Raw genomic sequence first — 26,278 nt, 5'->3', positions numbered from 1 at the left:
TCATTTAAACATGCGCAGAATATTTCTTCCAGTTTGAGACACAGTTTCAATGCATGTGGGTCCTGTGCTGGTTTTATATGCATTTACCTTATTCACTGCATTGATTGAAGAATTTCTGTAACACATAGCATGAGTCTGTCACTGGTACCAGATACTCTCCACCTGGGTAATACATTGCCTGTTCTACATAGTCTGATTCTGTAGGATTCTGCTGCCTGTTACTTCTACCAAGTTCCTGAGAAGTGTTTTGTATCAACATTGGGGGGTTTTAATAACAGAAATTCTAATGCAACTAGGGTTTTTTTAAAGTTTTATTATTAATATAAAAGCCTGTATAGGTATTATTCTTGTCTAATTTTATGCCCTCTCCTTAATATGGCTTTTTTTAAATGGTATTTTGTTTCCTAACAGAATCTTATAAACTTTTAGGATACCCATAGCTTTGTTCTATACAGAGAAACTCATGTTTGCCTTGTTGACTGCTCCATTCTGGGCTTACTCTACTATTTTATTACCTGCTCCCTTAACAGCTTTTGCAGCCAGTGAAGTTCCTTAAACTTTTATGAAAGTTTGAACATCTGGGTAGAATTCACCTCACTTCACCAATATATTACAACATTGTATGTGCAGTTTGAAATATTCGTGTGGATTTCCTTCTCTAGTCACTGAAGAGCAGCAGATACTTTCGGAGGGCAAGTTTGAGAGACATACTTTTTTTTTTCTAGGGCAGCTGCAGGAAAATTTGAAGCCAGCCCCAAGCCACCCTCACTGTATAAACTATCTTTCCTTCATCTGCTGCATAATCTGTGGTTTATAGCAATGAAACCTTTATGGCATTGCTTCTCAAGTGCATATCCCACTTTTCCTGGGAAAGCAGAGAGGAAATAAAACTAGTCTGTTTTTTATCTGTTCTTATATCTCAGAACCCTTTGGCTGGTCCTTGACAGAAAAAAGGGTACTGGACAGATGGACCTTTGAGCTAACCTAGTGCACTCATTCTTACACCCTTAGTGTTTCAGAATCTGAACGGGATTTTAGAAAATATTCTTAAGGATGAACTCATTGGTGGCTAAAACCATGTGCATGGTCATTTAACTGTTTTATAATTCCACAAGGGAAAGAACAAGCATCTCAAGCATCTCTGAGAATAAGCTATGGTCTGACTTCCTTGATCATGAAATCTTACCTCTGTAATCCTATTTCCTGGAATTCCACCATAAAATATATGTATTTTTATATCTGTATATATATATATATATATATAATATATATCTGTATATATATATATAAAAATATATATATGTATATATAATTCTAACAATATAAAATATAATTTTTTCTTTGTTTAGCTTATGCTTGTGATAACAAACCCAGCTTACCTCACTAACTTCAGAGGGCTTATCTTAGAGTTTGTGTCAGACAAGATTATTGTGTCCCTATTTTCCTACTGAAAAATCAAAGCTGACATCCCCTGGTTCATGCACAAATTCCCAATATGATGAAGAATCAAAAAAAGTCAGGTTTAGGTCTTAGACCTCTTGAATCAATCAGGAACATACATCCACTCTTAAATTGTTGAAATCTCACACAAGTGTAGTTTTCTGCTTGAAAGAGAAAAACCCTTAAGGAAGATGAGATTTCTGTCATATCACACATGTGCTCACTAGTGCTCACTCACAACATTAGTACAGATGGCATCCTTTACTAAAAATATTTTCCCCATTCCTTACTACCTGGCAACAGAAATTCTTGGAGGAGTAAACAACAGTATGCAGCAGGGACATTTTTCTTCTAATTTGATTCAATTCCCACACTCACCAATGAGGGTACTTTTCAAATGTACAGGTTCCTTTCCCTCCAATTCTGCTTCATACCATAAAAAAAAATCATATTTATTTTCTCCTAAATCCTTATCAAAGCAGCAACTGCTTTGAGATATATATATATAATGTGTATGTACCTATAGGTCATTTTGTATATACACAGATTCTTTTCTGCTTCTGTCTGCTGAGATAGATTCTTGTTTTCAAGAGTGTTTAATGTCTGAACACTTCAATTTGATGCCAGTGGTTCAGAGTCACATTTTGAAATGCTTAAAAGCTTTGGAAAAAAGAGGCAGTTAAGCAAACTTTAGAGGTCTTTGCAGAGCTTTTAGGGCAAAAGCATAAAAGAAATAAAAGGAATCCATTAGGCAATCTATCTTATAAGCAATTGCAGTAGAATAAAGTAAATTAGGATCTGAGTGCTGTCAAAAATGGCAGAGCTATCATGGAGTCTCATTCTATAATGCTTAGAGGGTTTTGGTGGTGGTAGTGGTGGTGGTGATGGTGATGGAGGCAATGTGGAAGTCTGCACTGGAATCTACTGCCACCTAATTGTCCAGAGTATGGCACCACAGTATAGACATCTTTGGAAAGAATTTTTAGGGTTTAATAAATATTTATGTGTTAATTCCTCTTATCTTTTCTGGTTTTTCTGTTCTTGTTGTCAGGGAAACATAGCAATTAATCCTTTTTTGTTATCACTACACAGTTACTTTTCCTTCTTCACTACTCAAATTAAAAAATCCCTGATCTATAAAAAGACCTTCAGCAGCCTACTATCTAAAGGGAGAGTATCTGATGTCTGAACTTTGGTAAAGATAATTCTGGCACATGTATTCTAAATATGAATGTGACACTACTTCCCTTTTATGCAAGAATACATAAGTGGAATTTTGGTTAATTTTAGTCAAGACAAAGCAAGTCAGTCTCTAAAGAGATAGTGCTGAGTCCGTCTACATTTTTCTCTAAAGTAATTTGAATAGAAGTTTCAAATCAAATATTTATATTAAGTAGAATAAAATATCTTTTTATTGTTGCATGACTGATCAGCACAGTGTCCTGTTGATTTTTGAAAACTTATATATACTTATTTGCTTATAGATTTGTAATTTTTATTAACTAAAGCAGTATTTATATGCCAAACAATCCAAACTTACATCCCCAGAGCAAACATTAAATTTTCTTACTGTGATTCCTATAGTATTCAGCTTTGTTTGTCTCTAAGCCAAAGAGAAGCACAATTTGTACTTTTGATCCTAAATTCATGTGCAATCATTTGTTGATTTTGCAATTATTACTTTTCATTGCTAACTCAGAGCAATTTTCACATTTTAATCCGTGTAAATAAATCTCCCAAGAGTAAAAAAGGTTATGCACCTAAATGCTGTTATTTATAAAAAAAAGCCCGTAAGATTATCTTCTGACATACACTGAAAAAAATAAATCGTGATAATACTGTATGCTTATTCAGTAAGCCTCATAACAAAAGTTTTAGTGTTTTTATATTTAATCCAGCTCTCAGGAGTTTAGAAGGAACTATCTTCAAGTTTTTGAACACTTATATTCAAGGAAAAAAACTTCTCATTCATGTAGACAAAGGTTGGAGTTTTATAAATTGTCAAGGGACAGGATTCATGTCACTTTGTTAACTGTGCAAAAAGTTAGGTATGTCATCTAAGCTAGTCATCTGCACTTGCCTGTAGTCATAGTTACCCTCCAGGGAATGATTCATCCCATCCAAGTAGGGTGCTCTCTTTTTTCTGTTACAGGGGAAGTCTAGACAGTTAATTAGGCAAAATGCCTGATTTTCAGTGGATAACATTAAATGACATAAATACCCAAGTTTAATGAATTAGGAACCTGTGTTTCATTGACATTTAATCACATGGGTGCTTTCACATTAATGAAGCCAAAAACCATAGTGTGTAACAGCAGGCACCTTACTGAAGTGCCTAGGCTGGGATCCTAATTGAGGTTAGAGACTTGGATGATAATGAAAACAAAGGATAAAAGTCAACATTCAAAGCTGGTCGTCTCTCTTCACTCACAGCAGAAAACAAAGCCTGCATTTGTGAGTTTTGGTTCATAAAATAGCAAGTCCCTGGCATTGGCACTTCAGTTAGTTTCTTAAGGGAACATGGCACAAATTTAACAGGATCTTTGTAGAGGTTCCTGACCTCCACCTGAGTTGGTTCAGAAGGCAGTACGGGCCCTATCTCACTTGTGGAGCAAAAGGTATGCTGAGAGGCAAAAGCAGAGCGGTCTGTGTGAAACCAGACATTCACCATTTGCTATGGGAATAGGTCAGAAATGTTGCTGTCGCACATTTTAACGTCTTCTGCTAAGACTTTGTAGTTATATTTGGTCTTAAAAGACAAAGACACAAATAATTGCTTCCCCCGAGAATGAGGCTGTCATTGCTGTGCCAGTGATGTAGAGGATATCCATCTTATATTCTCTGTAAAGATATGTTAACAAGGGTTGCTGCATCAACACCAAGATACTGGAATTCATTTTTTTGAGTTTACTATGTTGTTCCAGTATTACTCTTGCCAATGTGCTTATCACCTTTCTCTACTCACCACCATTATGATTCTCATTTCTCAGCTACTGTTTTTTTTCCTTTCACATCCAGAAACAGTTAGTTCTGTCTTTCCTTTGCATTAGGCCATACATTTCTTAGTGCCAATGATCACTTCTCCATCGTCATTATCAAAGGAGTTTACTTATCCATCCACTGTTGGAAATTCGCAAAACAATAATCTGTTTATTAGGAGAGCTTCCAAAAATCCATAAAAACAGATGCAGCACTGGTTTCTTTGAATCTCTCTTTTAAGAGTATCTCTCATTTTTCAAGTTGGGTCTTGCTCTGGGAGTATTCACTCCTCTCTTTATTAAACTAAAACATCCTTCTAATAATCTTTTATAAATGTTTCTGTGTCCTAGGCACATACCTATTGCTGAAATTCATGATGTGAGACAAAGCTTTCACACCAACTAGGTTTCCAACATGAGAGTCATGCTGACAAAGAGATAAAAATGTTTTAATAATGCTTTCTAGAATGAAACACAGAAGTCAGGTCTGCAGCCTAATCTTCCATTAGCTATTTTGTCTCTTGCACACATACCATCTTTCTGCTCTCAGTGCTTGGGATGGCTGCAGATTTTAACTCATTTTTAGGTTTAGGGGTTTTTTGTTCTTGTTGTTCTGTTGAAATTAAATACCAGGAAGAGAAGGCCAAGGTTTTACTACTGACCTCTTGACTATACATTCATAATGACTGGTGAAGCAGTCATCGTGTATATTTATGTATTTTTATTTTTTGTTTCCTTTTTTCACTATGTCTAGATACTAAGCTGTGAAATTTAGTTTCTATACATTCTTGCCCTTCAGATATTCATAATGTCTTCATGTAAAGCAGTTCTAACAACTGAAACAGTGAAAATAAATGCTTTTTTTTTCTCTAGTGAAAATACATGCTATTTTTATGCCTTCTGCTAGATGCTCCTGTTGCTGCCTTTTTATATTATTGTCTGTAGAACAAATAAAGGGAGCAACCCGAAGTAAGTGTACTGCTCATTTTTCTTTAGCTGTGAGCTTCTAAGAATAAATATTTCTGCATTCATCCATTAGTTTTTGTCAATAAGTCATAATTAAGCCCCTGTGAGACCCTTACAGAGGTGAGGGCTAACAGAAAGGTGTCTTCAGAGGAACTTGTCATAGAAAGAAGATGGGTTAAAATCTGTCAGCCAAACTGAAGTCCATGTTCTCCAGTACTATGAGTAAGGCCAAGTTCTACCTAGCCTTGGTTCTGGTAAGAGAGGAAAGCTTGTCTGCTATGAAGGATAATTGAATGTATAATTATGGCATCAGGGGATGCCAGAAGCAGTACAATAAAACCCACTTTTTCTTAATGTGGATTTAAGAGTTAAGAAAATATAATCAAGCTGTTTGCAATGGCTCTAGGAACTGAAACTGTTAGTGGTGTCTGTTATTTTCAATCTTTGAATTGTGATATCAACAGATCTGCATCAAGCTTCTCTAAAAAGTCTTCTTGATGTCAGAAGAAATTTATTTTGTGGTTCAGTTCTAGAGATCAACTTTTCAGAGCTCATTTGCTGAAGCTACAGCTTGTATAAGAGTTCAGGAGTTGTAACAGATTTTCTCCATGAGAGCCACGATGGGATTTACATTTATATTTGGCACTACTCATATTTTCTGTTTCGAATGTGTTTGCACTAAAAAACCGACTTGAAAGCCTGTAATGCATTTAAGTATTAGTGAAGATAAGTGGAAAAAAATACTTGTGGAAACTTGTTGAAAGTTGCAATTTGTAAGAGATGGTAAGAATTTCAACAGATACCTTTTTATCTTTAAGGTGTGACTGAGAGTGCATATTTTTATGCATATGTGTGGGAATTTCCCTGGCTCTCCCTAAGCTTACAGTAATGGGGCAATTTTGGCTAAGCATGAGCAGGGGCAGGAGAGAGTCATAAGATCTTTCACAATAAGAATAGAGGATCATTAGGGTTGGAAGATCATCTTGTCCAAGCCTCTTGCCAGGATAAAAGAGTTTTAATATTTATCTTCTAAAACATACAAAAAAGCCTCTGAATCAGATGTATTTTGGTTATACAGTCAGTACCTTGGGGTAGTTAAAAAGCTTGCAATGTGCTGCAGTTCATTCTGCGCTAAAAATAACGTGAATTCAGGGAGGATGAGGTACCCTCTAGGCAGTAGTATAAGCAATTATATTCAGGGCAAAAAAGCATTGATCAAAATGTCAGGACAAACTCTTCCCTCTGCACTTGTTTCCATGTTCTTTGAAAAGAGTATAAGAAATTATAGACCTTCTGAGTGTACTTGCAAATGTTTGTTTTTCTGTTCTGTGCATCTGATTATCATATCCTAAATGTGTCTTTTGGGTCTGTTTACCATAAAAACATAGAATATATTTTTGCTCTCTAATACAAGCAGCCTGTGATTTTGGAACTACACAGTCATACACATATGTGCCAACCATTTCAGAATCATTGAAGTTTTTCTCCATTTCAGGTCCTGCAAATACCTTTGGTACACATGCATATGTCAATGCAGGTGTGCACACAAGCACCTACACATAACAAACTGTCAAATATACAGAGTTTTTCAAAATTATCGATTTTTATGGTTTGCAGAACAACAAGACATGCCTTTCAAAATCATGCCAATTTTATGAAAGTGCTGAATATATTCCCAAATCTTAAAAATGTACATGTATGCCTTATATTCTTCTTTAAAACAAAATCCTTAAATCCTTAACATCTCCAATAGTGCCTCTAACAAGCTTCCTTCTGTTTAGCATGTTTTTTCCTCCCACTGAGCCTGTCTTAATTCCACAATATTATTTCATCCATTTTCAGTAATGAAATGATATGGAGTAACTACAGATCTTGTTTGTATTGGCAGTGGATTGTCCTGCTAAAGACCTATTTTTGGTAACTCAAATGTACTGTTTGAATGTAAATCCTTTCAGACCCCTACACAAAAATTACTTCTTTTTAAGTATGGTGTTGCTTGGTTTTCAACATGATGGTCACTGACATAGGAGGAAAGCCCCACATCCTAGTAACCCATAGCTTCATGCGTCCCTAATAGTTCCAGTTATATCACTAAACCACAGGCTCTTCTGAGCTGGAAGGGATTCACAAGGATCATGTGTTCCAACAGAGAATAGCCCATATTGGGATTGACCCTGCAGCCTTAGCATTATTGCACTGTGCTCTGTCACTATCAGTGTCAGCTGAAAGTGGAACCAAGGCCTTCACAATTGCTTGGCAGTTCCTTGTGACCAGTGATTGGAAGAATTTCACCATATACCTTTCTGGTTAAAAAAAAACCAGTGCCAAATACCAATACAAAAATTTATTAATAAGCTTAGTGAGGAAGAATCTCTAGGCTTCGAATAAACCAACACATCTGCTGGACAAAAGCAAAGATCTTCCTGTATCAATGTATAGTTCCTTGACAGTAGCCAGAAAAATGTGTTTAAGAACTAACACAAGAAAAGGGAAATCACAAAGTGATATTTCTTTCTCTGTTGATATTCCATACTTGAGTGATAGTCACCTTCCAGGAACAGAGGAGCTTCCAGTGTCCTACATGATGTATGTTTGTCTAGCGGTTCTTGATGGATTTTTTTTTCTTGCCTGTTAAATCTATTTTCCAAAATGTATATATTCTAGCATTTACTGCCTTCAGTAGCAAAGATAAATTTAACAATGCACCTTGTGAAAAGATACTTCTTTTTAAACTAATGAGCCTTCCACATGATTTTTCATTTGATGCCCTCTAGCCTGTGATGTTCAGTCATTTCACTCAAATGCTTCTTCAGTGCTCTGTCTTTCCTACAGTGCCTGTTATTAATTCCCACATTATATGTCTTTGTGCACCTGTACATTTAACTTTAGAATCAGACCAAATTTTCTTTTCACTGGGTAACTGTATTTTAAGTGATCTCCTTTTGCAAGAAAATTTGGCAGTTAAACTAACACATCTTGGAAAAAGTCACACTTCATATTTTTTACAAACCTCCTCTTTTATTGTTGTTTTTTCAAAGTAAATAAGTCAGCATGTGAAATTACTAGGATAGAATTTCGGTGATGTCTTTTCTTGAAAGTTTTCTTGTTTTATTTTTAACAAGAATTCAAAATACCTAGTCCATAATAGAAAAGTATCAGGAAGTCCTGTCTCCCTGCATGCAGCTAGCTTGCTGGTGTTTCATTGGTCCTGCTTTTAATGGATTTAATATTTTGCTTTACCTTTGTCTTCACTTGCTCTCCTTAGATCTCTTTTCTGGTGAGGCAGCTTAGTATTGGAAAGCAGGGTGTTAATAGGGGAAGTCTAGGCCATCCAGACGGCGTCCTTATTCAGTTCTGATGTTATTCTGGTTAATACCAATGAGTCTCACTATGCTGATAATGCAAATATCATTTTGACACACCTATTAACAACTCCTTTATTCAGTGAGGAGCAAAACTGTGCTCACACTTTATGACCCAGTTTTACTTTTCAGTGTGAAGGAGCTTTTCTTTCCCTTCTGCTCCCTTCTCCCCTGATTTTTATTAATAGTTCACTACTGCTTTTAATTGATACCACAGTGGCAAGTCAAACAGTGGTAATTGGCTTTTCAAGTACATGGCTTCAAAAGCTGTGTTGAGTGGTACCTCAGAAGTGACATTTTGTCTGTCAGTAGAGGAGGAGCTGGAAAAGACAGGATTTGGGATGCTGAACACGTTTGGTCAGAATACATTGCTGGAGCCCTGTACCTTTCACCCAGCACCTCCAGGCATTCAGGAAGATCCAGGAAGACACCACTGACAATTTCAGCAGTCGCATCACTTCCAAATTTTGTGTGCTGAGGCTTCAGCATTAAAGTGGGAGTTTCAGCATAGCGATTTTTCATGAACATATTGTGTGAACAAGGTGTTATAATTGGTATATCTAATTTAAACACATTTGGCATAAAATTTTATATATGTGAATTTGTGTGTGAAAATCAAGGAGCTTTTTAAAGCCTACTTAGAGTTACTTGTCTCCAGAGTATTTTTATTCTGAGAGCAGCTTGAGGTAATTCTAAATGGGAAATAACTATAAAATAGAATAAAAATGAAAAAATTACCTTTTCATTATATCTGATTCCATGTGAATGGATTTTTAACAAGTTGCAGGGAAGATAAGTGTCAAGCGCATTTCATTAACCAAGGAAAAGTACAGAAATGGTTCCACATTGAATTTTATGGACTACATAAAATGCATAAAATTCTTCTTTTCATCATAGAAGGAAGACAGAATTTTCACAAAATTCAAGTTGGTCCCCCATTCTTGGGACATATGCAGAACATTTAAATAGGCATTATTTCAAAAGTAGTATGCTTTACAGAGACTGTGCCCATTTTTAGAAGACCAGGCAACTTTTGAGACTGGAAAATAAGGTCATCTTGAAAACTACTCATGCTAGACTATTTCTTCTTTAATAACTAAAAATTTTTGGAAAGGCCCTTCATGGCTGTTACTTCAGGACACCAGTGTTGTTTGAATTTTTTTTCTATCTCTTACCTCATCTGTCACCTTTTTTGAAAACAGCATCAATGGATCACAAATTCTGGGTGATATGTTTTATTTGTAATGGTGAAATAAACACCTAAGTATTCATTCACAAGTCCCCAATTCCTGGTATGTGCAATCTGTCAAAAAGAGAGTTTCATCCTGGAGGAAGTTTTTATGGTATAAAATAGAGACCTTTCAATATTCTAGCCAAGAATCATATTCAAAGCACACATTTTGTTCAAGGAGGAGGGATGGGAGTTGGGTTTGCTATGAAGGTGAAAATAGCAGTAACAAAAATGTAAATGTAGGCGTCTGCTGCTTCATGTATATCACCAGGGGATAAAATGCTTACCTAGCTTTTATATCACCAGGAACTCATTTAATCTTTTTGCTTTATTTGGTTGATAGCAAAGGAAAAGGCAAGTGCTTGTCAGGGCACATGGGTGATTCTAGATGCTCCATCCTCTGAAGGGGCAGTCCTGCAGCAGTTTGGAATGAAGGGTTTATGTAGCATTGCTGGTTATTTCTACAGCATGTGGATTCATGAAAACCCATGCTGAGTTTGCTTTTGTGCCCTTCTGTGCCACAGAGGTCTTCATTGCCCTTTCTGAACTGTTCTTTAGGCCCGTAGGAGCCTGTGAATATATGCACTTGTGTACACACTGTAATTAACTTCTGCATTCTTGAAAAAAAAGTAGAGGCCTGGCCTCTGCATGAGATTTAATTCCTCCTTCATTAAAAAGAGCTAGCAGCTTAGAAGAACTGATTAATTATATTTTTACTGCATTTTTTGGAGCCTAAGACAGGCACTTCTTTTCCACTTAGAATTCAGAGGGCTTCTCCTTCTATAGTTCCTCAAGAATGGACCAGGCACTCCTTTAAAACTGTGACAGAATATGAGGAAGCCTGCAGGATTTTCCTGCATAATATCCAACGAGTGGGAGCACTATTTTGGAATGAAGGGAGGATTCTTACACATATCTTCCTGTTTAAAGAAGCAGTCCACAACCACAAGGATACAAAGAAAACAATCTCCATCTCTTGTGAAAGGGAATAACAGCACTCAGCAATCTAGCCCTGGCTACAATTTCATCAGCAAACTTATGTGGGAGAAAGGGCAGCCAGTAACATCAAATTAATTCTGTTTTCATCTAGCCCAGCCATGAAAGTTTCTGAAGTAGTTTGGATCAGCCTTTGTGACCTCCCAATTACCACTTGTATAGGTTTGTCTCAGTGTATCCTTTAGTAAAATAAATCTTCTATCTGAATTTCTGTACTGGAAAAATACTGTGTAACTGTAATGAATCTAAGACTCAGGCCACTTATGTCAAATTAAATGTTCTGCCTCTAGTTCAAAATGAGCAAACCAACCATCCACAAAAAGGCAAGGAGCAGCTAATTTGTGCAAAGACAAAGTCTCCCCTGTTTAAAGAAATATTCTGGATTTTGGCCTCAGCTACATCTGTGAATTTTGTCTCAGCTTCAGTTACATTTTCTAAGTAAAGATATTTGATTGTAAAAATTACTTCACTGTGTGGATGGCAAATACTCAGATCTAAGTTGTATTCATTATCTTCTTAGAGAATCTAATAGAGCCCAGTAATGATTTGGAAAATGTAGAAGTTCTTAAGAGAGGATGTATGCCTATGCACAACAGTAAAACTGAAGAGCATAATTATCTGTTGTCCTGCAGTTCATAGCTATCAGCAAATCATAGAATCACATTACAGTCTATGCTGGAAAGGAATTCTGAAGAGCACCTGTCTAACCTGTATTAAGAGCAGGCCATTAGATGCGGTTACCCTGAGTCCTATCAGGTCAGCTCCTGGACATCTCCAGTGATAAAATTTCCTTGGCTTGTCTAGGCAACTTATTCCAGTGGTTGTCTTCATAGTGAAGAATTTCTTTGTTCTGTCTAAAGAGACTCTTTATCATTAAGCAAATGGCTTATTCATTGCTTCCTGTCCTGTGATTAGGTCTCTTTGTGAGGAGAACTAATTACATTACAGAAGAAATTTTTGCGGCTCCTCCACAGACCCTCTCCAACGTGGCAATCCCAAACAAATCAAATTACATGGACACCAGATCAAGTGTACAGCCACATGCATATTTAGCTGAATACATTTAAGGAACAAATGCACATGACAATGGTGTTTATAATAAAAACACTTGGAAAAAAAGTTTAGAAAAAGTACTGTGCACTGTGGTTGATGTTTGCTTACTCCTGTGAATAAGAGCAAGAGTAATGAACTCATTATCACATTTGGTACTTATGTAAGTGGGTTTTTAGGAATATTTATCTGGTGTCTCATCTTTTTGGTCTTTGTAGAGATCATTTTTGTGTTAGAAGATGTTAGATTACTGTGCCAGCAAAGTATCCATTTACAAGAGCATCCAAACTCACTATAGCATACCTTAAAAGAAGGAAACACAAGTATGCATTGACACAGCCATCAGAAACAAAATGCCTCTGCTGCACAAGCACCTACATCACAGTCTGTGACAAATATTATTCAGCACCTACACAAAAGTGCTTCCACCTCAAGCAGCACTCACAAATTTGTATGGATCACATAGGTTGGATTTGAAAATTGGAATTATGTTCACAAAGGTATGTACCAAGGTTCAACCCCAGCCACACACAGTTCCCCCCTCACTCTAAGAGTTAAAGTAAGAAAACTCATGGGTTGAGATACAGACAGTTTAATAGGTAAAGAAAAACCCATACATGCAAGCAAAGCAAAATAAGGATTCATTCACTATTTCCCATGGGCAGGCAGGTGTACAGCCATCCCTAGGAAAGCCATCTTCCATCACATGTATTGGTGACATGGGAAAAGAGACACCATCATTCCAAACATCCCCCTATTCTCCTTCTTTCCCCAGCTTTATATACTGAGCATGATGGCATATGGTCTGAAATATCCCTTTGGTCACCTGGGGTCAGCTCCCAACCTCTTGTGTATCCCCAGCCTCCTTGCTGGTGGAGTGGGGTGAGAGGCAGAAGAGGCCTTGATTCTGTTGAAGTGCTGCACAGAGATAAGGAAAGCATCCCTATGTTATCAGCACTGCTTGCAGTGAGAATGCAAAACACAGCCCCATGTCAGCCACTATGAAATTAGCTCTACCCCAGCCAAACCCAGCAGGGTGTGTTTCCTACCATGCAGATGAAACTAAGTAGTGAGCCAAGTTGGATATGCCTTCTGTCCCTTCCAGTTTAGTGGTGATCTATCTCATGTAATACCCCACACAATGCATAGAGCAGCCTATACTAATCACGTGGAATAAAAGTTTTGCATGAATGGGGAAGAGTTTCAGGCTTTCTATACTTAGGTCCAAAGAGGACCTAGGTAAAAGTTATCTTCCTTTGTTAAACTGCGGGCAGGGACATACACATTCTCTGCAGATTGAGTCATTTATCCCTATGACCTCTTTGCTCTTCAGCATTTTAAATACCTCTGGCTGTCTGTATCCTGATAGAAAGTCAAGATGATGACTTCCTCAGTCAATCACAGCCTGGTTCACTGGGTGTCTTCAGCTCTTTTTTTACGTAAATGGGAGCTGCCTGTGGTGACAACCTTTGAAAGTCTGCCCACATAATTAAAATTTCCCAGATTGGCTCTGTTTTCCTGCGAACCTGTCAGGGCAGATGAAGATGTCTCTCTCAGCAACATTTAGGCAAGGACCATTTGCAAAGCTACCTCCAGGAATCTTTCTTTGTGTAGAAACTAGGATAGGAAAGCAAATATCGAGCCTCTAGGTCCTCTTGCAGTGGTAATTTGTTTGCTTCCCATTCAGAAGCACCCTTTAAGGTTGAAATGAATTTTACCCTGAATCTTGAAGATGAACACATTGTAACTAGTCAATATTCATAGGGGGATAGAATATACAGAAATAAAGGTAGTATAGAAAGCAATCTTACCCCTAAGGAATTGCAGCTGAGCCAATTATTAGAGATTAAGAGCAGGCCTGACTTTAACAGGCCACAGCTGTAGCCAATAAGAAGAGTTAGAAAAGAGTGGATTGGTTGGTTGAAAGGGGAATGGGAGTTATTGGGTTTCTGTGAGAAGAAAGAAGAGTCAGTGCTCTGAGGAGCTGCCTATGAGAAACAGCAAGGCGGTATGAAACTCTTGCAATAAGGAGACAACAATATCGAACCTTTACAATATAATGACAACAAATATTGAATGTTTACCTTTGTACAAGAGCAGACTTCGTACATCTTGTGCTTTTGTTGACTTGAAAATACTTTAGTTGATTGTTGTTCATCATGTATATAGTTCATAACAAATAATGATACCTAGTTTACATGAAGTCTTAAGTTTCCCCTGGAAACTGAAATGGAGCATGTAATGCATTTTCTGTTATGATGGATTTTTTTTTTTTTTTTTTTTTTTTGTGGCTCACTAACCTTTGTATGGGAACAAAGATGTATCTGCTACTTATGCCAAGAGAAAAATAATGAATATGAAAATGGTATTTTTCATATTCATTATGGTATTTATATGTGAAATAGCTATTAAAAGAATAGTTAGACACTGTTAGCATTAAATTTATGTTTCACTTTCATTATCTATTTTAAACTATCCATCAAAATTATGTACCTACCCCTGAACAGTTTTTAAATAAAGGTATGATTTACCTTATCTAAGATAAATACTGACAGCATTAGGTCAATGGTTTGACTCTATGCTCTTAGAGGGCTTTTTTAACCTAAATTATTCTATGAATCTATAAACTGTTTTATCTTCCTTACACTAGAGCATCTTCTCAAAGATAGTAATTTAACCAATCTGCATCAAGAGAGAAAGCTGTCCAGGAGAGGCTCTCTGTCCTTAAAGCAGGCCAGCTGGCACAGCCTGGCTTGCACATACAGCAAAGTTACTTTCCTGTCCCAAAATTAGCTACCGTTCATAGGGAAGTGCCCATACTGCCTCCAGGGAACATGCCCAGCTGGGATAAGTGCCAAACTGTGCTCAGGCATGATCAGGGAGGGTGCTAGCTGGCCAGAAATTGTGCTGTCAGTCTTGCTAACAGTGTAACACAGTGAGGGATCTCACTCCAGTTCTTAGCCCATAGCCCACTGCTGGCACAGGTGTAGCCTTACCCTGCCCCTGTATCCAGAGAAGCAGTCACCTGAGGTGACGGTCCATCTGGCTTCTCTCACTTATGTGTTAGTATGGGATGAGCCAATATCTGGAGATACCTTTTTCAATTGAGTAGAAGAAGTGCATAGAAGATTGTATGATTTGCTTCCCATTTGGAGAACTGTCATTAGCTGAGATGGATGCCATCATAGATGCTGTGGCCTGGATTCATCCTGGCTATTACTGGGAGTCAGGCATCTGATTTAAAGCACATACTGGATTCAAGTTCCCTATTTAGTCAATGGAATAAAAGTAAATGTGTGAAATAAACAGCCAACCCAAGATCTGAAGTGACCTCTGCAAGTGTCTCTTCATAACTTTTGGCTACAAAAAGAAATAATTAATTTAGGTGGCTACTTCATTTTAAGGGCAAGAAGGTTGAACCTAGTCTGGTAAGCACATTCCTGGGGCCTGATTACAACCTCTCCCTGCACAGAATTTTGGATTGCCCATTTTCTTTTCATTGTATAATACTTGCCCCTGCAGAGGCAAAAATATTTGGAAAGAAGGCTAAAGTGTAAACCATGTAGCAATATTTGCCAGTCTGTAGTTGGTATGAAGTAATAGCTCTGAAAAATTCATCTTATTTATCTCAGTTGATCACAGAGAAACTATGAAAATTTGGATTCCTGTCTTCTTTTAGATAAACAGACTATATCTTGGCCAAGTTTTGCTAGATAAGTTTTCCACTATTTGAATTGGAATCATATCTTGTCAGCAGCATTTGTTTCTGAAGAACTGATAGGAGCTACAATTATTGGAAGGAAGTTATTAAAAATCCCATATTTGTGAAATCTTACTCAATATCTGTTAAATTTGGAAGACCTAATGCAGAACTTAGGAAAAGTTATCTAAGCAGTCACAGTACCAAACCATACTACACACAGCATATAAACCCTGTTACAGAGAGTTGTTTATTAAAGAAACAGATCTTGTGCCTATGGGAAATGAATGTAGTCTGGTTCCTCCATCTGTCAGGAACTTTTTTAGTTTATTTTACTCTTATATTATCAACAGTGCAGTCTCTACTCTGAACACCAGCACCACTGTGATCATAGCTTCTGATATATTTATCTGAAAATTCCCCATGGCGGTGCTGAACACAATTAAAATCGGTTTAGGTTATGTTTAACCATGCCTACATGGGAGAATTTTTTACTGCTTACAACCTCCCCTTTGTTTAGGTGAACCCAAAGGGTGAAATTCACTACTGGTACATCTAAGCAGTAAAAGAGGACAAGAGAGCAAGCTCCAACATTGAACCCTTGTCTGTGCATGCTGCAAGACTTTTCCCTCACTGCTGGCTCTCTCCTGTAGCTCCTGGTACTTTATTCCAGACGATAATTTGATGTAGTTCAAGTAATATTTTAATTGAGAGACTGCTTTCAAAGAAAGAAGAGACAAGGCTCCACCAGAGTGGTGGCAGGTGGGAGAGCACTACAGTACTCTGTATCTTAGAGTCCAAACTGCCTCTCAGTTAGGCAGTGCACAACCCAAATGTCATCTTACAGAGGTCTGTGCAGGAGAATTGCACACAAAAGCTCACATGTTGTTTTAGATGCTGTGAAGAATTGGAAAATCTGGAGAAAAATTACTGGTGTTATAATGTCTCAGGGCCTAGAAGAACCAAGAGGCAAACATTATGGCTTGAGGTCACCATGTGACATGTAATTTTAGGCAAAGACTTTTGTCAGTCTTCTGTATAGCACTGTAGACATGCTAATAAGATCTACACTTCATAAATACTTCTTTTTAACACTGTGAGTGTTATTTTTACCCAAATTCTATTTATCCAGTTTTTTACCTTAATTTCTGAGTTTATTTTACCTTCCTTTTATTTCATAGTGCAGGGTGCTCTAACAGAATCAACATTTTTCTTCATTGTAAATGAAATTGCAGATGTAAATAGTATTACTGAACGTCTGATTTGTGTTGAATTTTCAATCAAATACAGGTACAGAAATGTTGTTACATTTTGATGGCAAATCTGAGTGTGTGATGTGACAGCTTACCCATGTGCATATCTTATAGCTCATTCACACCCAAAAGTCTGCCAGGTCAATAGAATTTCAGAATAACAGAAAGGAAAAAAGAATCTCATTTGATCTGCCTTTCTGATTTTTAGTTTTTTAATAATGTCATTTAATGCTAATAACTTGGGTTTCATTCAAAGCTCCTTTGAATGAGCAAAGGTGATGGTAAATCTGAGGACTTGGATAAATAAAAAATTTTGCAAAGCTGTTGGTTGGGTGCTGGTATCAGTTTGTAATGTTTTTTATCTGTGTGCACTCTTGTGCTCAGTGTTTGGTGTTGGAGCGCATGATATGCTAAGCATGCAATACAGATTCTGTATTGTCATTTTATTCTTCAAATACATCCCCTAAAGATGATTTGCAGTGAAAAATGTTGATATTTAGCAGTGCCCTGTAATGTATCAAACAATATTAATTTAAAATCATCCACTAGTGAGACCTTCTGAACTTTGGCCAAAGGTTTGAACTTTTCAGTCCCCATGAAATTATTCTGGGCAGCTGGCCGGTTCCTAAATACGCGTGTGGACATCACTGGCTAAACTTTTTACTTGGAATGATTCATTTCAGCCTGTCAAGTAAAATGAAAGAGAGCATTGCTGTATTTTTTTTTAATAATTTGATTTCATTGAAATACTTACAGAGCGTTTAAGCGAATTTCACGCACGCTTTCCTCATATACCGTATGAAAACTGCATCTTTCACTCTTTCAGTTTTGCACATAACTGGCTCCTCTTCCATGATGAGAACTAAATGGAGAACAAAACAAAAAGTCATAATGGGTCGGTATTTCCCTTTAGATATGGTAATTCTTTATGTCCTTTAGCATGTTCTTTCCCAAGTATCAATATCTTAAAAACTCATTGACTTTGTTAAATTTGAGCTTTTGATTTGTTTGGGCAAGATTAATACTTTTGAGGTTGTTTCTGTCCCTAAATGCAAATCAGTGATATTAAGAGATACTCATGTTAGTTTGTCCTTTGAACTGTTCAAGTGATCTTGTTCATATTACCAGACCCTGGAGCACTTCCACCTTTCAGCCCATTCCACCTGGGAAAATCAGGAGAGTTCTGCATGTGCAGACACTTCTCACATCCTGCTTCCACATGAGTGGATGTCAGCTGGAGGGCAGGTGTGACACTGCCTTGCATTCACCTGAATATCTGAAATGCACTGTGGCATGTTTCTTCTGCCAAACACAGAGGGAGATTATGGAAATGCAGCTCTCCTAATCAGCTCCTGATGATTGTCTCATTCTAATTCTCTAGAGATTTTTTCAGCAGCTCTGCTATTAAAGGAGTTGCAGTATGTACTTTAAAAGAACTCACTACTTTCACTCTGACCACATTTACAGTGATTGCTGTCTGGATGACCACTTTTTTCATGCACAGTCATTACCTGCTGTCTCCTTTATTGTGTCCTGCCTTTCTCAGTCTTCCACTTTCACCACCATTCCTTTTACTGTGTGTATTTTGGACAACCACTTACAGGTTCTCTTCATTTCTAAGGGACTGGATCTTAATTATACCAAAGGTGATTTTGGCAATCACATTTTTGTAAGGCAGCCTTGAAGTCAAAAATAAATTTACAACTGCAATAAGTAAGATGGCTAAGACTACACCACAAAACAACTGTGCCATTGGAGAGAATTGGGACAATATAGCAGTGTCTGCTGCCATCCCATTCACATTATGTCCAGGTCAGAAGGATTCACTTAGAACAGATTCAGTCTCACACTGTCCCATCACATGTGGGTTTCAAAGCCATCCTAAGGACCAGCCATTGCTTGGGATCCTTAAGCTCAGACTGCATTTTTGAGTGACTAAGGTGGAGCCTGCATTTTGTTTCCTCCCAGAAGAATCTGATTTGCTTGTCAACACAGCACATAAACTCAACCAGAAGACAAGAAGTGCTGGTGATTCAGACTTCAAACTACTCCAAACTAAATGGATACATGGCCATAATGCTTTCTGTGAGAAAAGGGTCGCACAAACATTCTCTTCACCTATAAGTCTGCCTTTCCTCACAGCTGTCTTTTGGATTGATCTAAGACAATTATGTGAACAGATTAGAGAGAGCGTGGTGTTCAGAGACCTGTAAGTATTATTTTAAAAAACACAGTAATCTCAAATTAAAATATCCTCTCTGACATTCCTCACCATTTAAGTGCTATTTGGAAAAGTGCATCTGTGTTCAGAGTGGGCAGTTGTACTGTAAGTATTGTGCCAATAAATCTACTCTTGTAAACTCAAGCAGCATATAAGTAGTGAGATAGACAAAAATTTCTTCAATGGCTTTACAGATGTTAACTTTTTTACCATCCACAAAAGAATTTAGCCAGGCTAGGCTGACTAAACATTGTTGAGCATTTCCAGTAGGCTCTTGGGCTGTAGATGGAGGGCAAAAGCCTATGCAGAGCAAATCAGGCCAGTGTGCAATTCTTTATCAATAGTAAGGGTAAGAAATAAAACCTAAAAGTCATAGAGAAAAATGTCCAGTTATTTTATTTGAGCTTATCAGTTTAGTTGAGTCTAGCTGTTGCTGGAAACATTCTGCCACCATCATAGCCCCATTACAAATAATCCTGTACCTTTAAAAATCTATGTTTGTCAAGTGTTAGAGAAAGTTGAAATATAAAGGTTCTAAGCAGCAATACAAAACAGGATGTGTGTCATGTGGAGCAACAATTACACCCTAAGTGCACAGAGAAGAACTCAGGGAAGCTAAATGTTTCACACTCCCCAATATGTAATATTATCACACCATGAATAATTGGAGTTATTCTATAGAACTGCCTTGACTTTAGGTTTTTTTAAAGCCTATCTTAAATCATGCTCCTATCCCCTTCTTTACCTTTTGAACTCTACAGTTCCCTGATTTCAATGCCTCTGTGCTCTGTTCTGCACTTGAACTTCAGACAACATTGCAGTGCTCTATATTCTGTATACACTGACTTATGAAAACAGGAGTTCATAGCTCTAAGTGACATTGTCTGTGCCTAAAATGTGCATATTTATGCAATGTTTCCTTACTGAAAAACAAGTGTCAGAAACTGGAAACCTTTCTTCCTCTAAAAATAATCCCTTCCCAATGCTTTCAACAGTACAGCGCTGCAGTAAAGCCCTATTAGATTATCCAATTAATTTCCTTTTCAGTGAAAGATCTCTTTTGGCAATACTATGACATTTCAGGGGTTCTGACTAGTCTGATTTTGAAATTATAAGGCACTTCCCTCTGGAGAGCGCTCTGAACACTCAGAGATTTTCCCATAAGGCTAGTAATCTTTATTCTCACTATAGAAATTCTGTTTCTTAATTTCGTTCTCTCATTCCTTTATGTTGTATACACTATTGTATTCTTGAAGTAATTTATTTTCACATATTTATTACGTAAATTTGCTTCATCTCCCCTGCTCTTACTTTATCAGTTATAGTAGATGGGGAGTAAATAATGGGACCCTTCAGTCTTTCTCTTCTTTTTTCTCTTTTGTCCCAGTTGGTTAACACAGCTCTCCCCTGGTTTCATGGCTCTCTTCAGCACTATTTTGTCTTGTCAGTGAGAAAATGGTTAAACAGCATTTACAAATTTGTGCATACCCAGATATATTCTCTTCGAAGCAGCTCAGAGATGAGCTGGGAACTTGTGTGTCATTTTTCATACCCTTGTGATATCTAACCAACAAAGCTTTGTTGTGAACATAACCTTTGGCTGGTAATGCAGTTGGTGCCCAAACTGGCCTTTTGATGCTATATTGAAGTCCAAGTTCTTGTTTAGTTTCTGCTCTTACTCTTTATCTAGAACTTTTTCAGTCTCTTATTTTCTGCCACTGTTTCTAAATGTGTCCTTTTCCTTGTCCAATGTGGTATTTGCAACTCTTCACGTTTTAATATCATGTGCACTAAAGTCATAATTTCTTCCTTTTAAGGATCGTTAATAGAGCAATGAAACAAGAGTGGACACAATACAGATTTATGCAACGTTTCCCTTTTATTCTGAATCAGCTTTGCCATTAATCATTAGCCTTTGTTTGTAGCTGCTCAGTTTTTTGCAGTTTTCAGCCCACATGACAACTTCTATCCAACTGAATATGAATTGATATTCAGTTTAAGCTGTCCTGTGGCTGGAAGTGGTGATGTTGCTGATAGCATGACAGTGCAGCAGAGCAGTTTTTCTTCTACAGCATGCTGTGGAAGCATGCACTTCACTAGGCAGGGCAAGTGAGAAGTAAAGCTCTGTTTGAATTCCTGGGCTATTGCCCCTGGTAAAAATCTTTAGCTGGTGTCTGTCAACAGTATTCCCTGCAGGTGCTGATGGTGAAAATGTCTTTTAAAATTTAAGCTTCTAATCCTTTGCTTACAAGCAGGAACAAGAAGAAGAGTTGGAATTTCAGTTAGATATGTGCTGAAATAGTATACAATATACATACAGTTTAAAATAAATGTAAAAATTAATTTCACTGCTTCTTTTTGACTTTATATTTTGTTGCAATATCTCACCTGAATTGCTACATAAGGTAATCAGTATTCAGGAATCATATTTCTGTATCATATCTGTTTATCTTATCTTTTTAGCCATCACCTGTCCAGGTATATACATGTATCTGCGTTTTCTGTATTTGGATGGGTGATATTCCATTGAATAATTGGTTTTGGATAATTATAAATACATTTGTAACGTGATTTGCCATAGCTGAGTATCACTGATGTAGATGGATTCTTTGGAGTTCTTTGTCATTATTTATAATACTCATCTACATGCAATTGTCCTGTTATTTTGTGTTCTGGGAGCTGAATTCTCTTAAAATTTCTTGCCTTTTAAAGTGCTGTGTTTTCTTTGAGTGTCAGAGAGCTGTCAGCATATACAAGAAGATGTGCCTAATAAGAAAAGGTCTTGGGTGTTTATTTGATGAAAGTGTTAAAATCTATGAAGAAAACATAGAAATAAGCATATCGAATAGGGCACAAATATGCTTTGTACTTTAAAATTGAAATTATTATCAATCCTCCCATTTTATGTCTGTCGGTTAAAGGCATAGTATTGTTAGGCATTTGTAATCTTCTAGCACAAGCCATTAACTTGTATCAAATTTACCTTCTGTAGGTCTTTGCTGCCATCTTCTGCTTCTTTAAATTATTGCCATTGTTGTTATTTGGATTCTGAAAAATGAGTGGGATATTATAGATCAAAATTTTGCTTTCTGTTATTTTTTTTATTTCTTTGTTTTCAGCTAAAGCAAAGTGAAGCTAATGCAGATACAAAGGAGAAGCTTCCCTTGCGTCTACGCATCTTTGAAAAATTTCCAAACAGGCCACAAATGGTGAAAATCTCAAAGCTTCCTTCAGATTTCACAGTTCCAAAAATAAGGTATTGAAGTATTTCCTTTGCTAGCATGTTGTAAACTTTTTTGGGGCCACATAACACCCAAAATATTTAACTTTTTTTTTTTCTTGTCTGTTAGGCAGATAGTTCAGAAAATAAGAAATGAAACAGAATTAACATAGGCATTCAAGAGATGTGGTATTTTGGGTATACCTCATTTCTCTCATCTGGGGAAAAACAATCCTAGCATTCCTTATACCTTATTCATGAAAGCAGCTAGACTGATCAGAACTGACACAAGTACAATTTAATTGAAAAGTGTGTTGTTTTTCCTTTCCTTTGGATTTTAGTTTCTTGGCTCGCATAGTGACTAGCAGTCTAATGGGTTCTCATGGAGGTTTTTAAAGCTAGGGTGAAATGGCAGTAAATCATTAGAGAGGATAAAACAAAGCATCCAAAACCAGTTAGCCTGTGATGACCTTGTCCCTTTTTTGTATTTATGTAGTTACCTCTTTCCTGTGAAACTCACCTTAACTAAAGATCAGATGCTCAGTGATCTACTTGATCATTCTTTACTGTGGGGGTGGTGAGGCACTGGCACAGGTTGCCCAGAGAAGCTGTGGATGCTTCATCCCTGGAAGTGTTCAAGGCCAGGCTGGATGGATCTCTGAACAACCTGGTCTAGTGAAAGGTGTCCCTGCCCATGGCAGGCAGGGTGGAACAAGATGATCTCCTAGGTCCCTTCCAACCCAAACCATTCTGCAAATCTGTGATCATCAGTTAGAGTAAAATTATTCTTCCTTGGTGTCAAAAGAGTCTGACAGAAATCCAAGGGCTGCTCTAGTATATACAGGCTACAAAGTCTGCTGACATGCCACAAGCTGGCTGAACAGATCCTCAAAGTGCCCGTGTCAATGTCCTCAACAAGCACATGCCAAAAGAGAGAAGGATTGCTGCCATGGTTCCGAGTCTACCAAGGTTACATTTCTTTTGATTAAATTCACAAGGAAGCTAAGTCAAGTGGTTTGACCTGTTTGTAGTACCTTAGCTGAGCAAAAGGAATAATGCTGGTCAGAAGGGTCATGAAAAGCAGCCTCCCAGATCTCAAGGAAACAATCACAGATCCTTTACTTTTAGTATCAAAGTACCCTTTGTTTATATATGGAGAGTGTTCTTCTCCTAGTCTAAGTCTTTTTTGTTATTTCTTTCTAGTTGTGTTTTTCCCAGCTTATTCTGTATTCATGATCCTATTAACTACTGAAACAGACTTCAAACTAGCACATCATATCTTTAAATCTCAAGCTATTGTATTATGTAGCAATATCTCTCCAGAGAAAAATTAGTTTTGACATAGTTCACACTGAAAGAGGCAACTCTATTGAACTTAAAATATGGCAAGATGAATGTATATTTGTTGTAAACAGAAATGCTTCTGCTTTTTAAACATGGCATATGTGAGGCACAGAATTGCTGAAGCGCCTTAATAATGACATTCAAAGCAGTTATATGAACAGATGTTGTTTGAAATCTTCAAGAAAGAATTTCATGCAGAGAGTATGTTTCATTTGGATTATATCAGCATTTGATTTGCATTGAAGTAACAACTTGCTGTTTAATGAGCTCAAAAGAGCTGAAAACTGCAAAATGCACTTGAAATATTTAGCACTTTAATTGGTAAATAAATAAATAATAAAAGCAATTTTTTTTCAATCTATGTGCAAGAGATCCAACTCCCAATTTAGTTATGGATTTCTTTAATAAATGAATTCAGGTGTTATCAGTTGTTCTGGCACTCTGTTCATTTATGCATCTATACCCCAGTACCACTTTTTCTCGGGAGTTTATCCATCTCAGCACAAGTGAATTGTGACATGTCAGAAGGAATACCAAACATTAACTCTTCTTGGTGTTTTAATGTGTCAATATCCTCTCTTTGCTCCCAAGGGAAAGTTTTATGAAGCAGTTTATTGATCGCCAGCAACAAGATACCAGCTGTTTGCTGCGAAGACTTCCTTCAGCATCTTCTTCCTCATGTGACCACTCTAAAAGATCAGCAATTGAAGAAAACAGATATATTGATCAAAAGGTAAATCAAGAGTATAGGATAGTATATATCTTGCCTGGAGTATTGTGAGAAAAGGCATCAAATTATTCAGTTTGTCAAACTACATAAAAAGTGAATAAAAGCTAGGATGGTTGAACATAAGCTAAAAGGTTATGTTTAATTCAGCCTAAAACAGACATCATAGCAGATCCTCTTCTGGTTTAAATTTTCCCATCTCCTTTCAAATGAATTTCTCCTACCAATTCAAAATTCAAGACTTGATACATTAGTTGTTTAATGCATGCATCATCTGAAGCAATTTTTTGAAACAGTTCTGCTGCTAATCACTGAGAAGCTGGTGGAAAATTAAAGTTTCTGAATATCGCACTGGATTTTTGAGTGCCTTGATACAATTGGAACCTTGAAAATACACTTCACTGATGGAAGTGTGAAGGAAGGAATATAGCCTAAATGGGCATAATCTACTTTAACAAGCAGAGCAGAAAAATTGGATAAGTTATTAATATCACTGTGTAATCACTGAAGATGAGTAAAATTTTAAAAATTATTCTAATTATTTAGAGGCCATTACTCTGTCTGTAAGCCTGGGAATCACTAGAAAACAGACCCTGAACAAATATATTTGATACCCATTATGCTAAAAGCTGCTAGTCTCCCATGGATGGTTAGATTTGAAAAAATACTAGTACTGCTTGGAATGATGACCATGATGATGATGCCAGCAGTATAAGTAGATGTATCTGACTTCTGACACTTTATAAAACTAAAGGGATGAGAAAAAAATATTCACATGCATCATGGAAGACAAGTGGTTTCCCTGATTTCTAGTGGCATCTACAGAGATATCAGTCCTTGACCACTTGTAATATTGCATATTTTAGTGACATTTTTATAGACAAAAGTACTTTCAGTATTATCATGTTTCAGTATTGTTCACTGTTGAATCCTCTTTGAATATTAACGTCTGTGTTTTTTAAATACATTTTAAGTTACAGAATCACAGACAAGAAAAAAAGAGCCTATGCATTACTGTTATATAGTATAACTGGCTTTCCTATTGTGTGTTTGCAACCATAACCCGGGGCAGCATTCATACAGGCAGAGCTGCAGAGCTGGGAGTCAGAATTGGGAAAGGAGAGTTGGGGAACACATTACTCTTCTGATAATGAATTAAAATAGACAATTTGTGAACTAGTGTTAATTGCCATTCCTAGTTCTGTGCAAGAGCCCATTCTTGTGGCTGATTCAGTAAACCAAAGCAGGGCAGCATGACCTGGGAGGGAGGACTGTGGCAAAATATGGCATATCAGGCTAAGAAGGCTCTAGGAAGGAGTCAAGCCTACATGGACTTCAGCTGCTTTAACAAGCACAGCAGGAAAACTGGATAAGTTATTAAATGGCAAACCTAGGGGCTAGCAGAACTATGCCAAATATCACTAATAATGGATCTCAAACACTATGCCAGGGTAATCAGAGTACATTTCTACCATGTAATGAAGAGATGAACAAAGACCTTAAAGTTGTCTCAGCCACACAGGTAAGTGCACAGTATGCAATGCAGAGCTATGCAGTGGCTCAGTAGATCTGTTTACATGAATATATTTTAGATATATTAAATTCCATCTTAATTCCTTTTGCTTGCTGTTTACAAAAGTGAATTGTTACTGTGTTTGAAGACAGATGAATACATGGCACAGTTTATTCAATGATATCTTGCAGTATGAAAACAGAATGCTGCATTCTTTTCAAATTTTCGCTTCCCTTCAAAAGCAAATATGCATTATCTGACATTAATTTTTGAATTT

The 26,278-nt window shown here is 37.1% G+C and overlaps 1 protein-coding gene across 5 annotated transcripts in view; it reads left to right on the top strand.

Moving 5' to 3' along the window:
* Window positions 1-26,278, top strand: part of NALCN (sodium leak channel, non-selective) — a 239,290-nt gene that overhangs the window by 149,492 nt on the left and 63,520 nt on the right. For 4 of the 5 annotated variants that reach the window (XM_074535671.1, XM_074535670.1, XM_026793641.2 and 1 more), the window contains 3 exons: window positions 22,317-22,453; window positions 24,353-24,494; window positions 25,939-26,010. In XM_074535671.1, the coding sequence (XP_074391772.1) occupies window positions 22,317-22,453; window positions 24,353-24,494; window positions 25,939-26,010 (351 nt within the window). The remainder of the gene's footprint in view (window positions 1-22,316; window positions 22,454-24,352; window positions 24,495-25,938; window positions 26,011-26,278) is intronic. The other variant, XM_074535672.1, reaches the window with a different exon arrangement.

The sequence above is a fragment of the Zonotrichia albicollis genome, chromosome 2 (assembly GCF_047830755.1).
Source record: "Zonotrichia albicollis isolate bZonAlb1 chromosome 2, bZonAlb1.hap1, whole genome shotgun sequence".
NCBI classification, from domain to species: Eukaryota; Metazoa; Chordata; class Aves; order Passeriformes; family Passerellidae; genus Zonotrichia; species Zonotrichia albicollis.
The sequence above is the reverse complement of the archived record's forward strand: the minus strand, read 5'-3'. Positions and strand labels throughout refer to the sequence as shown.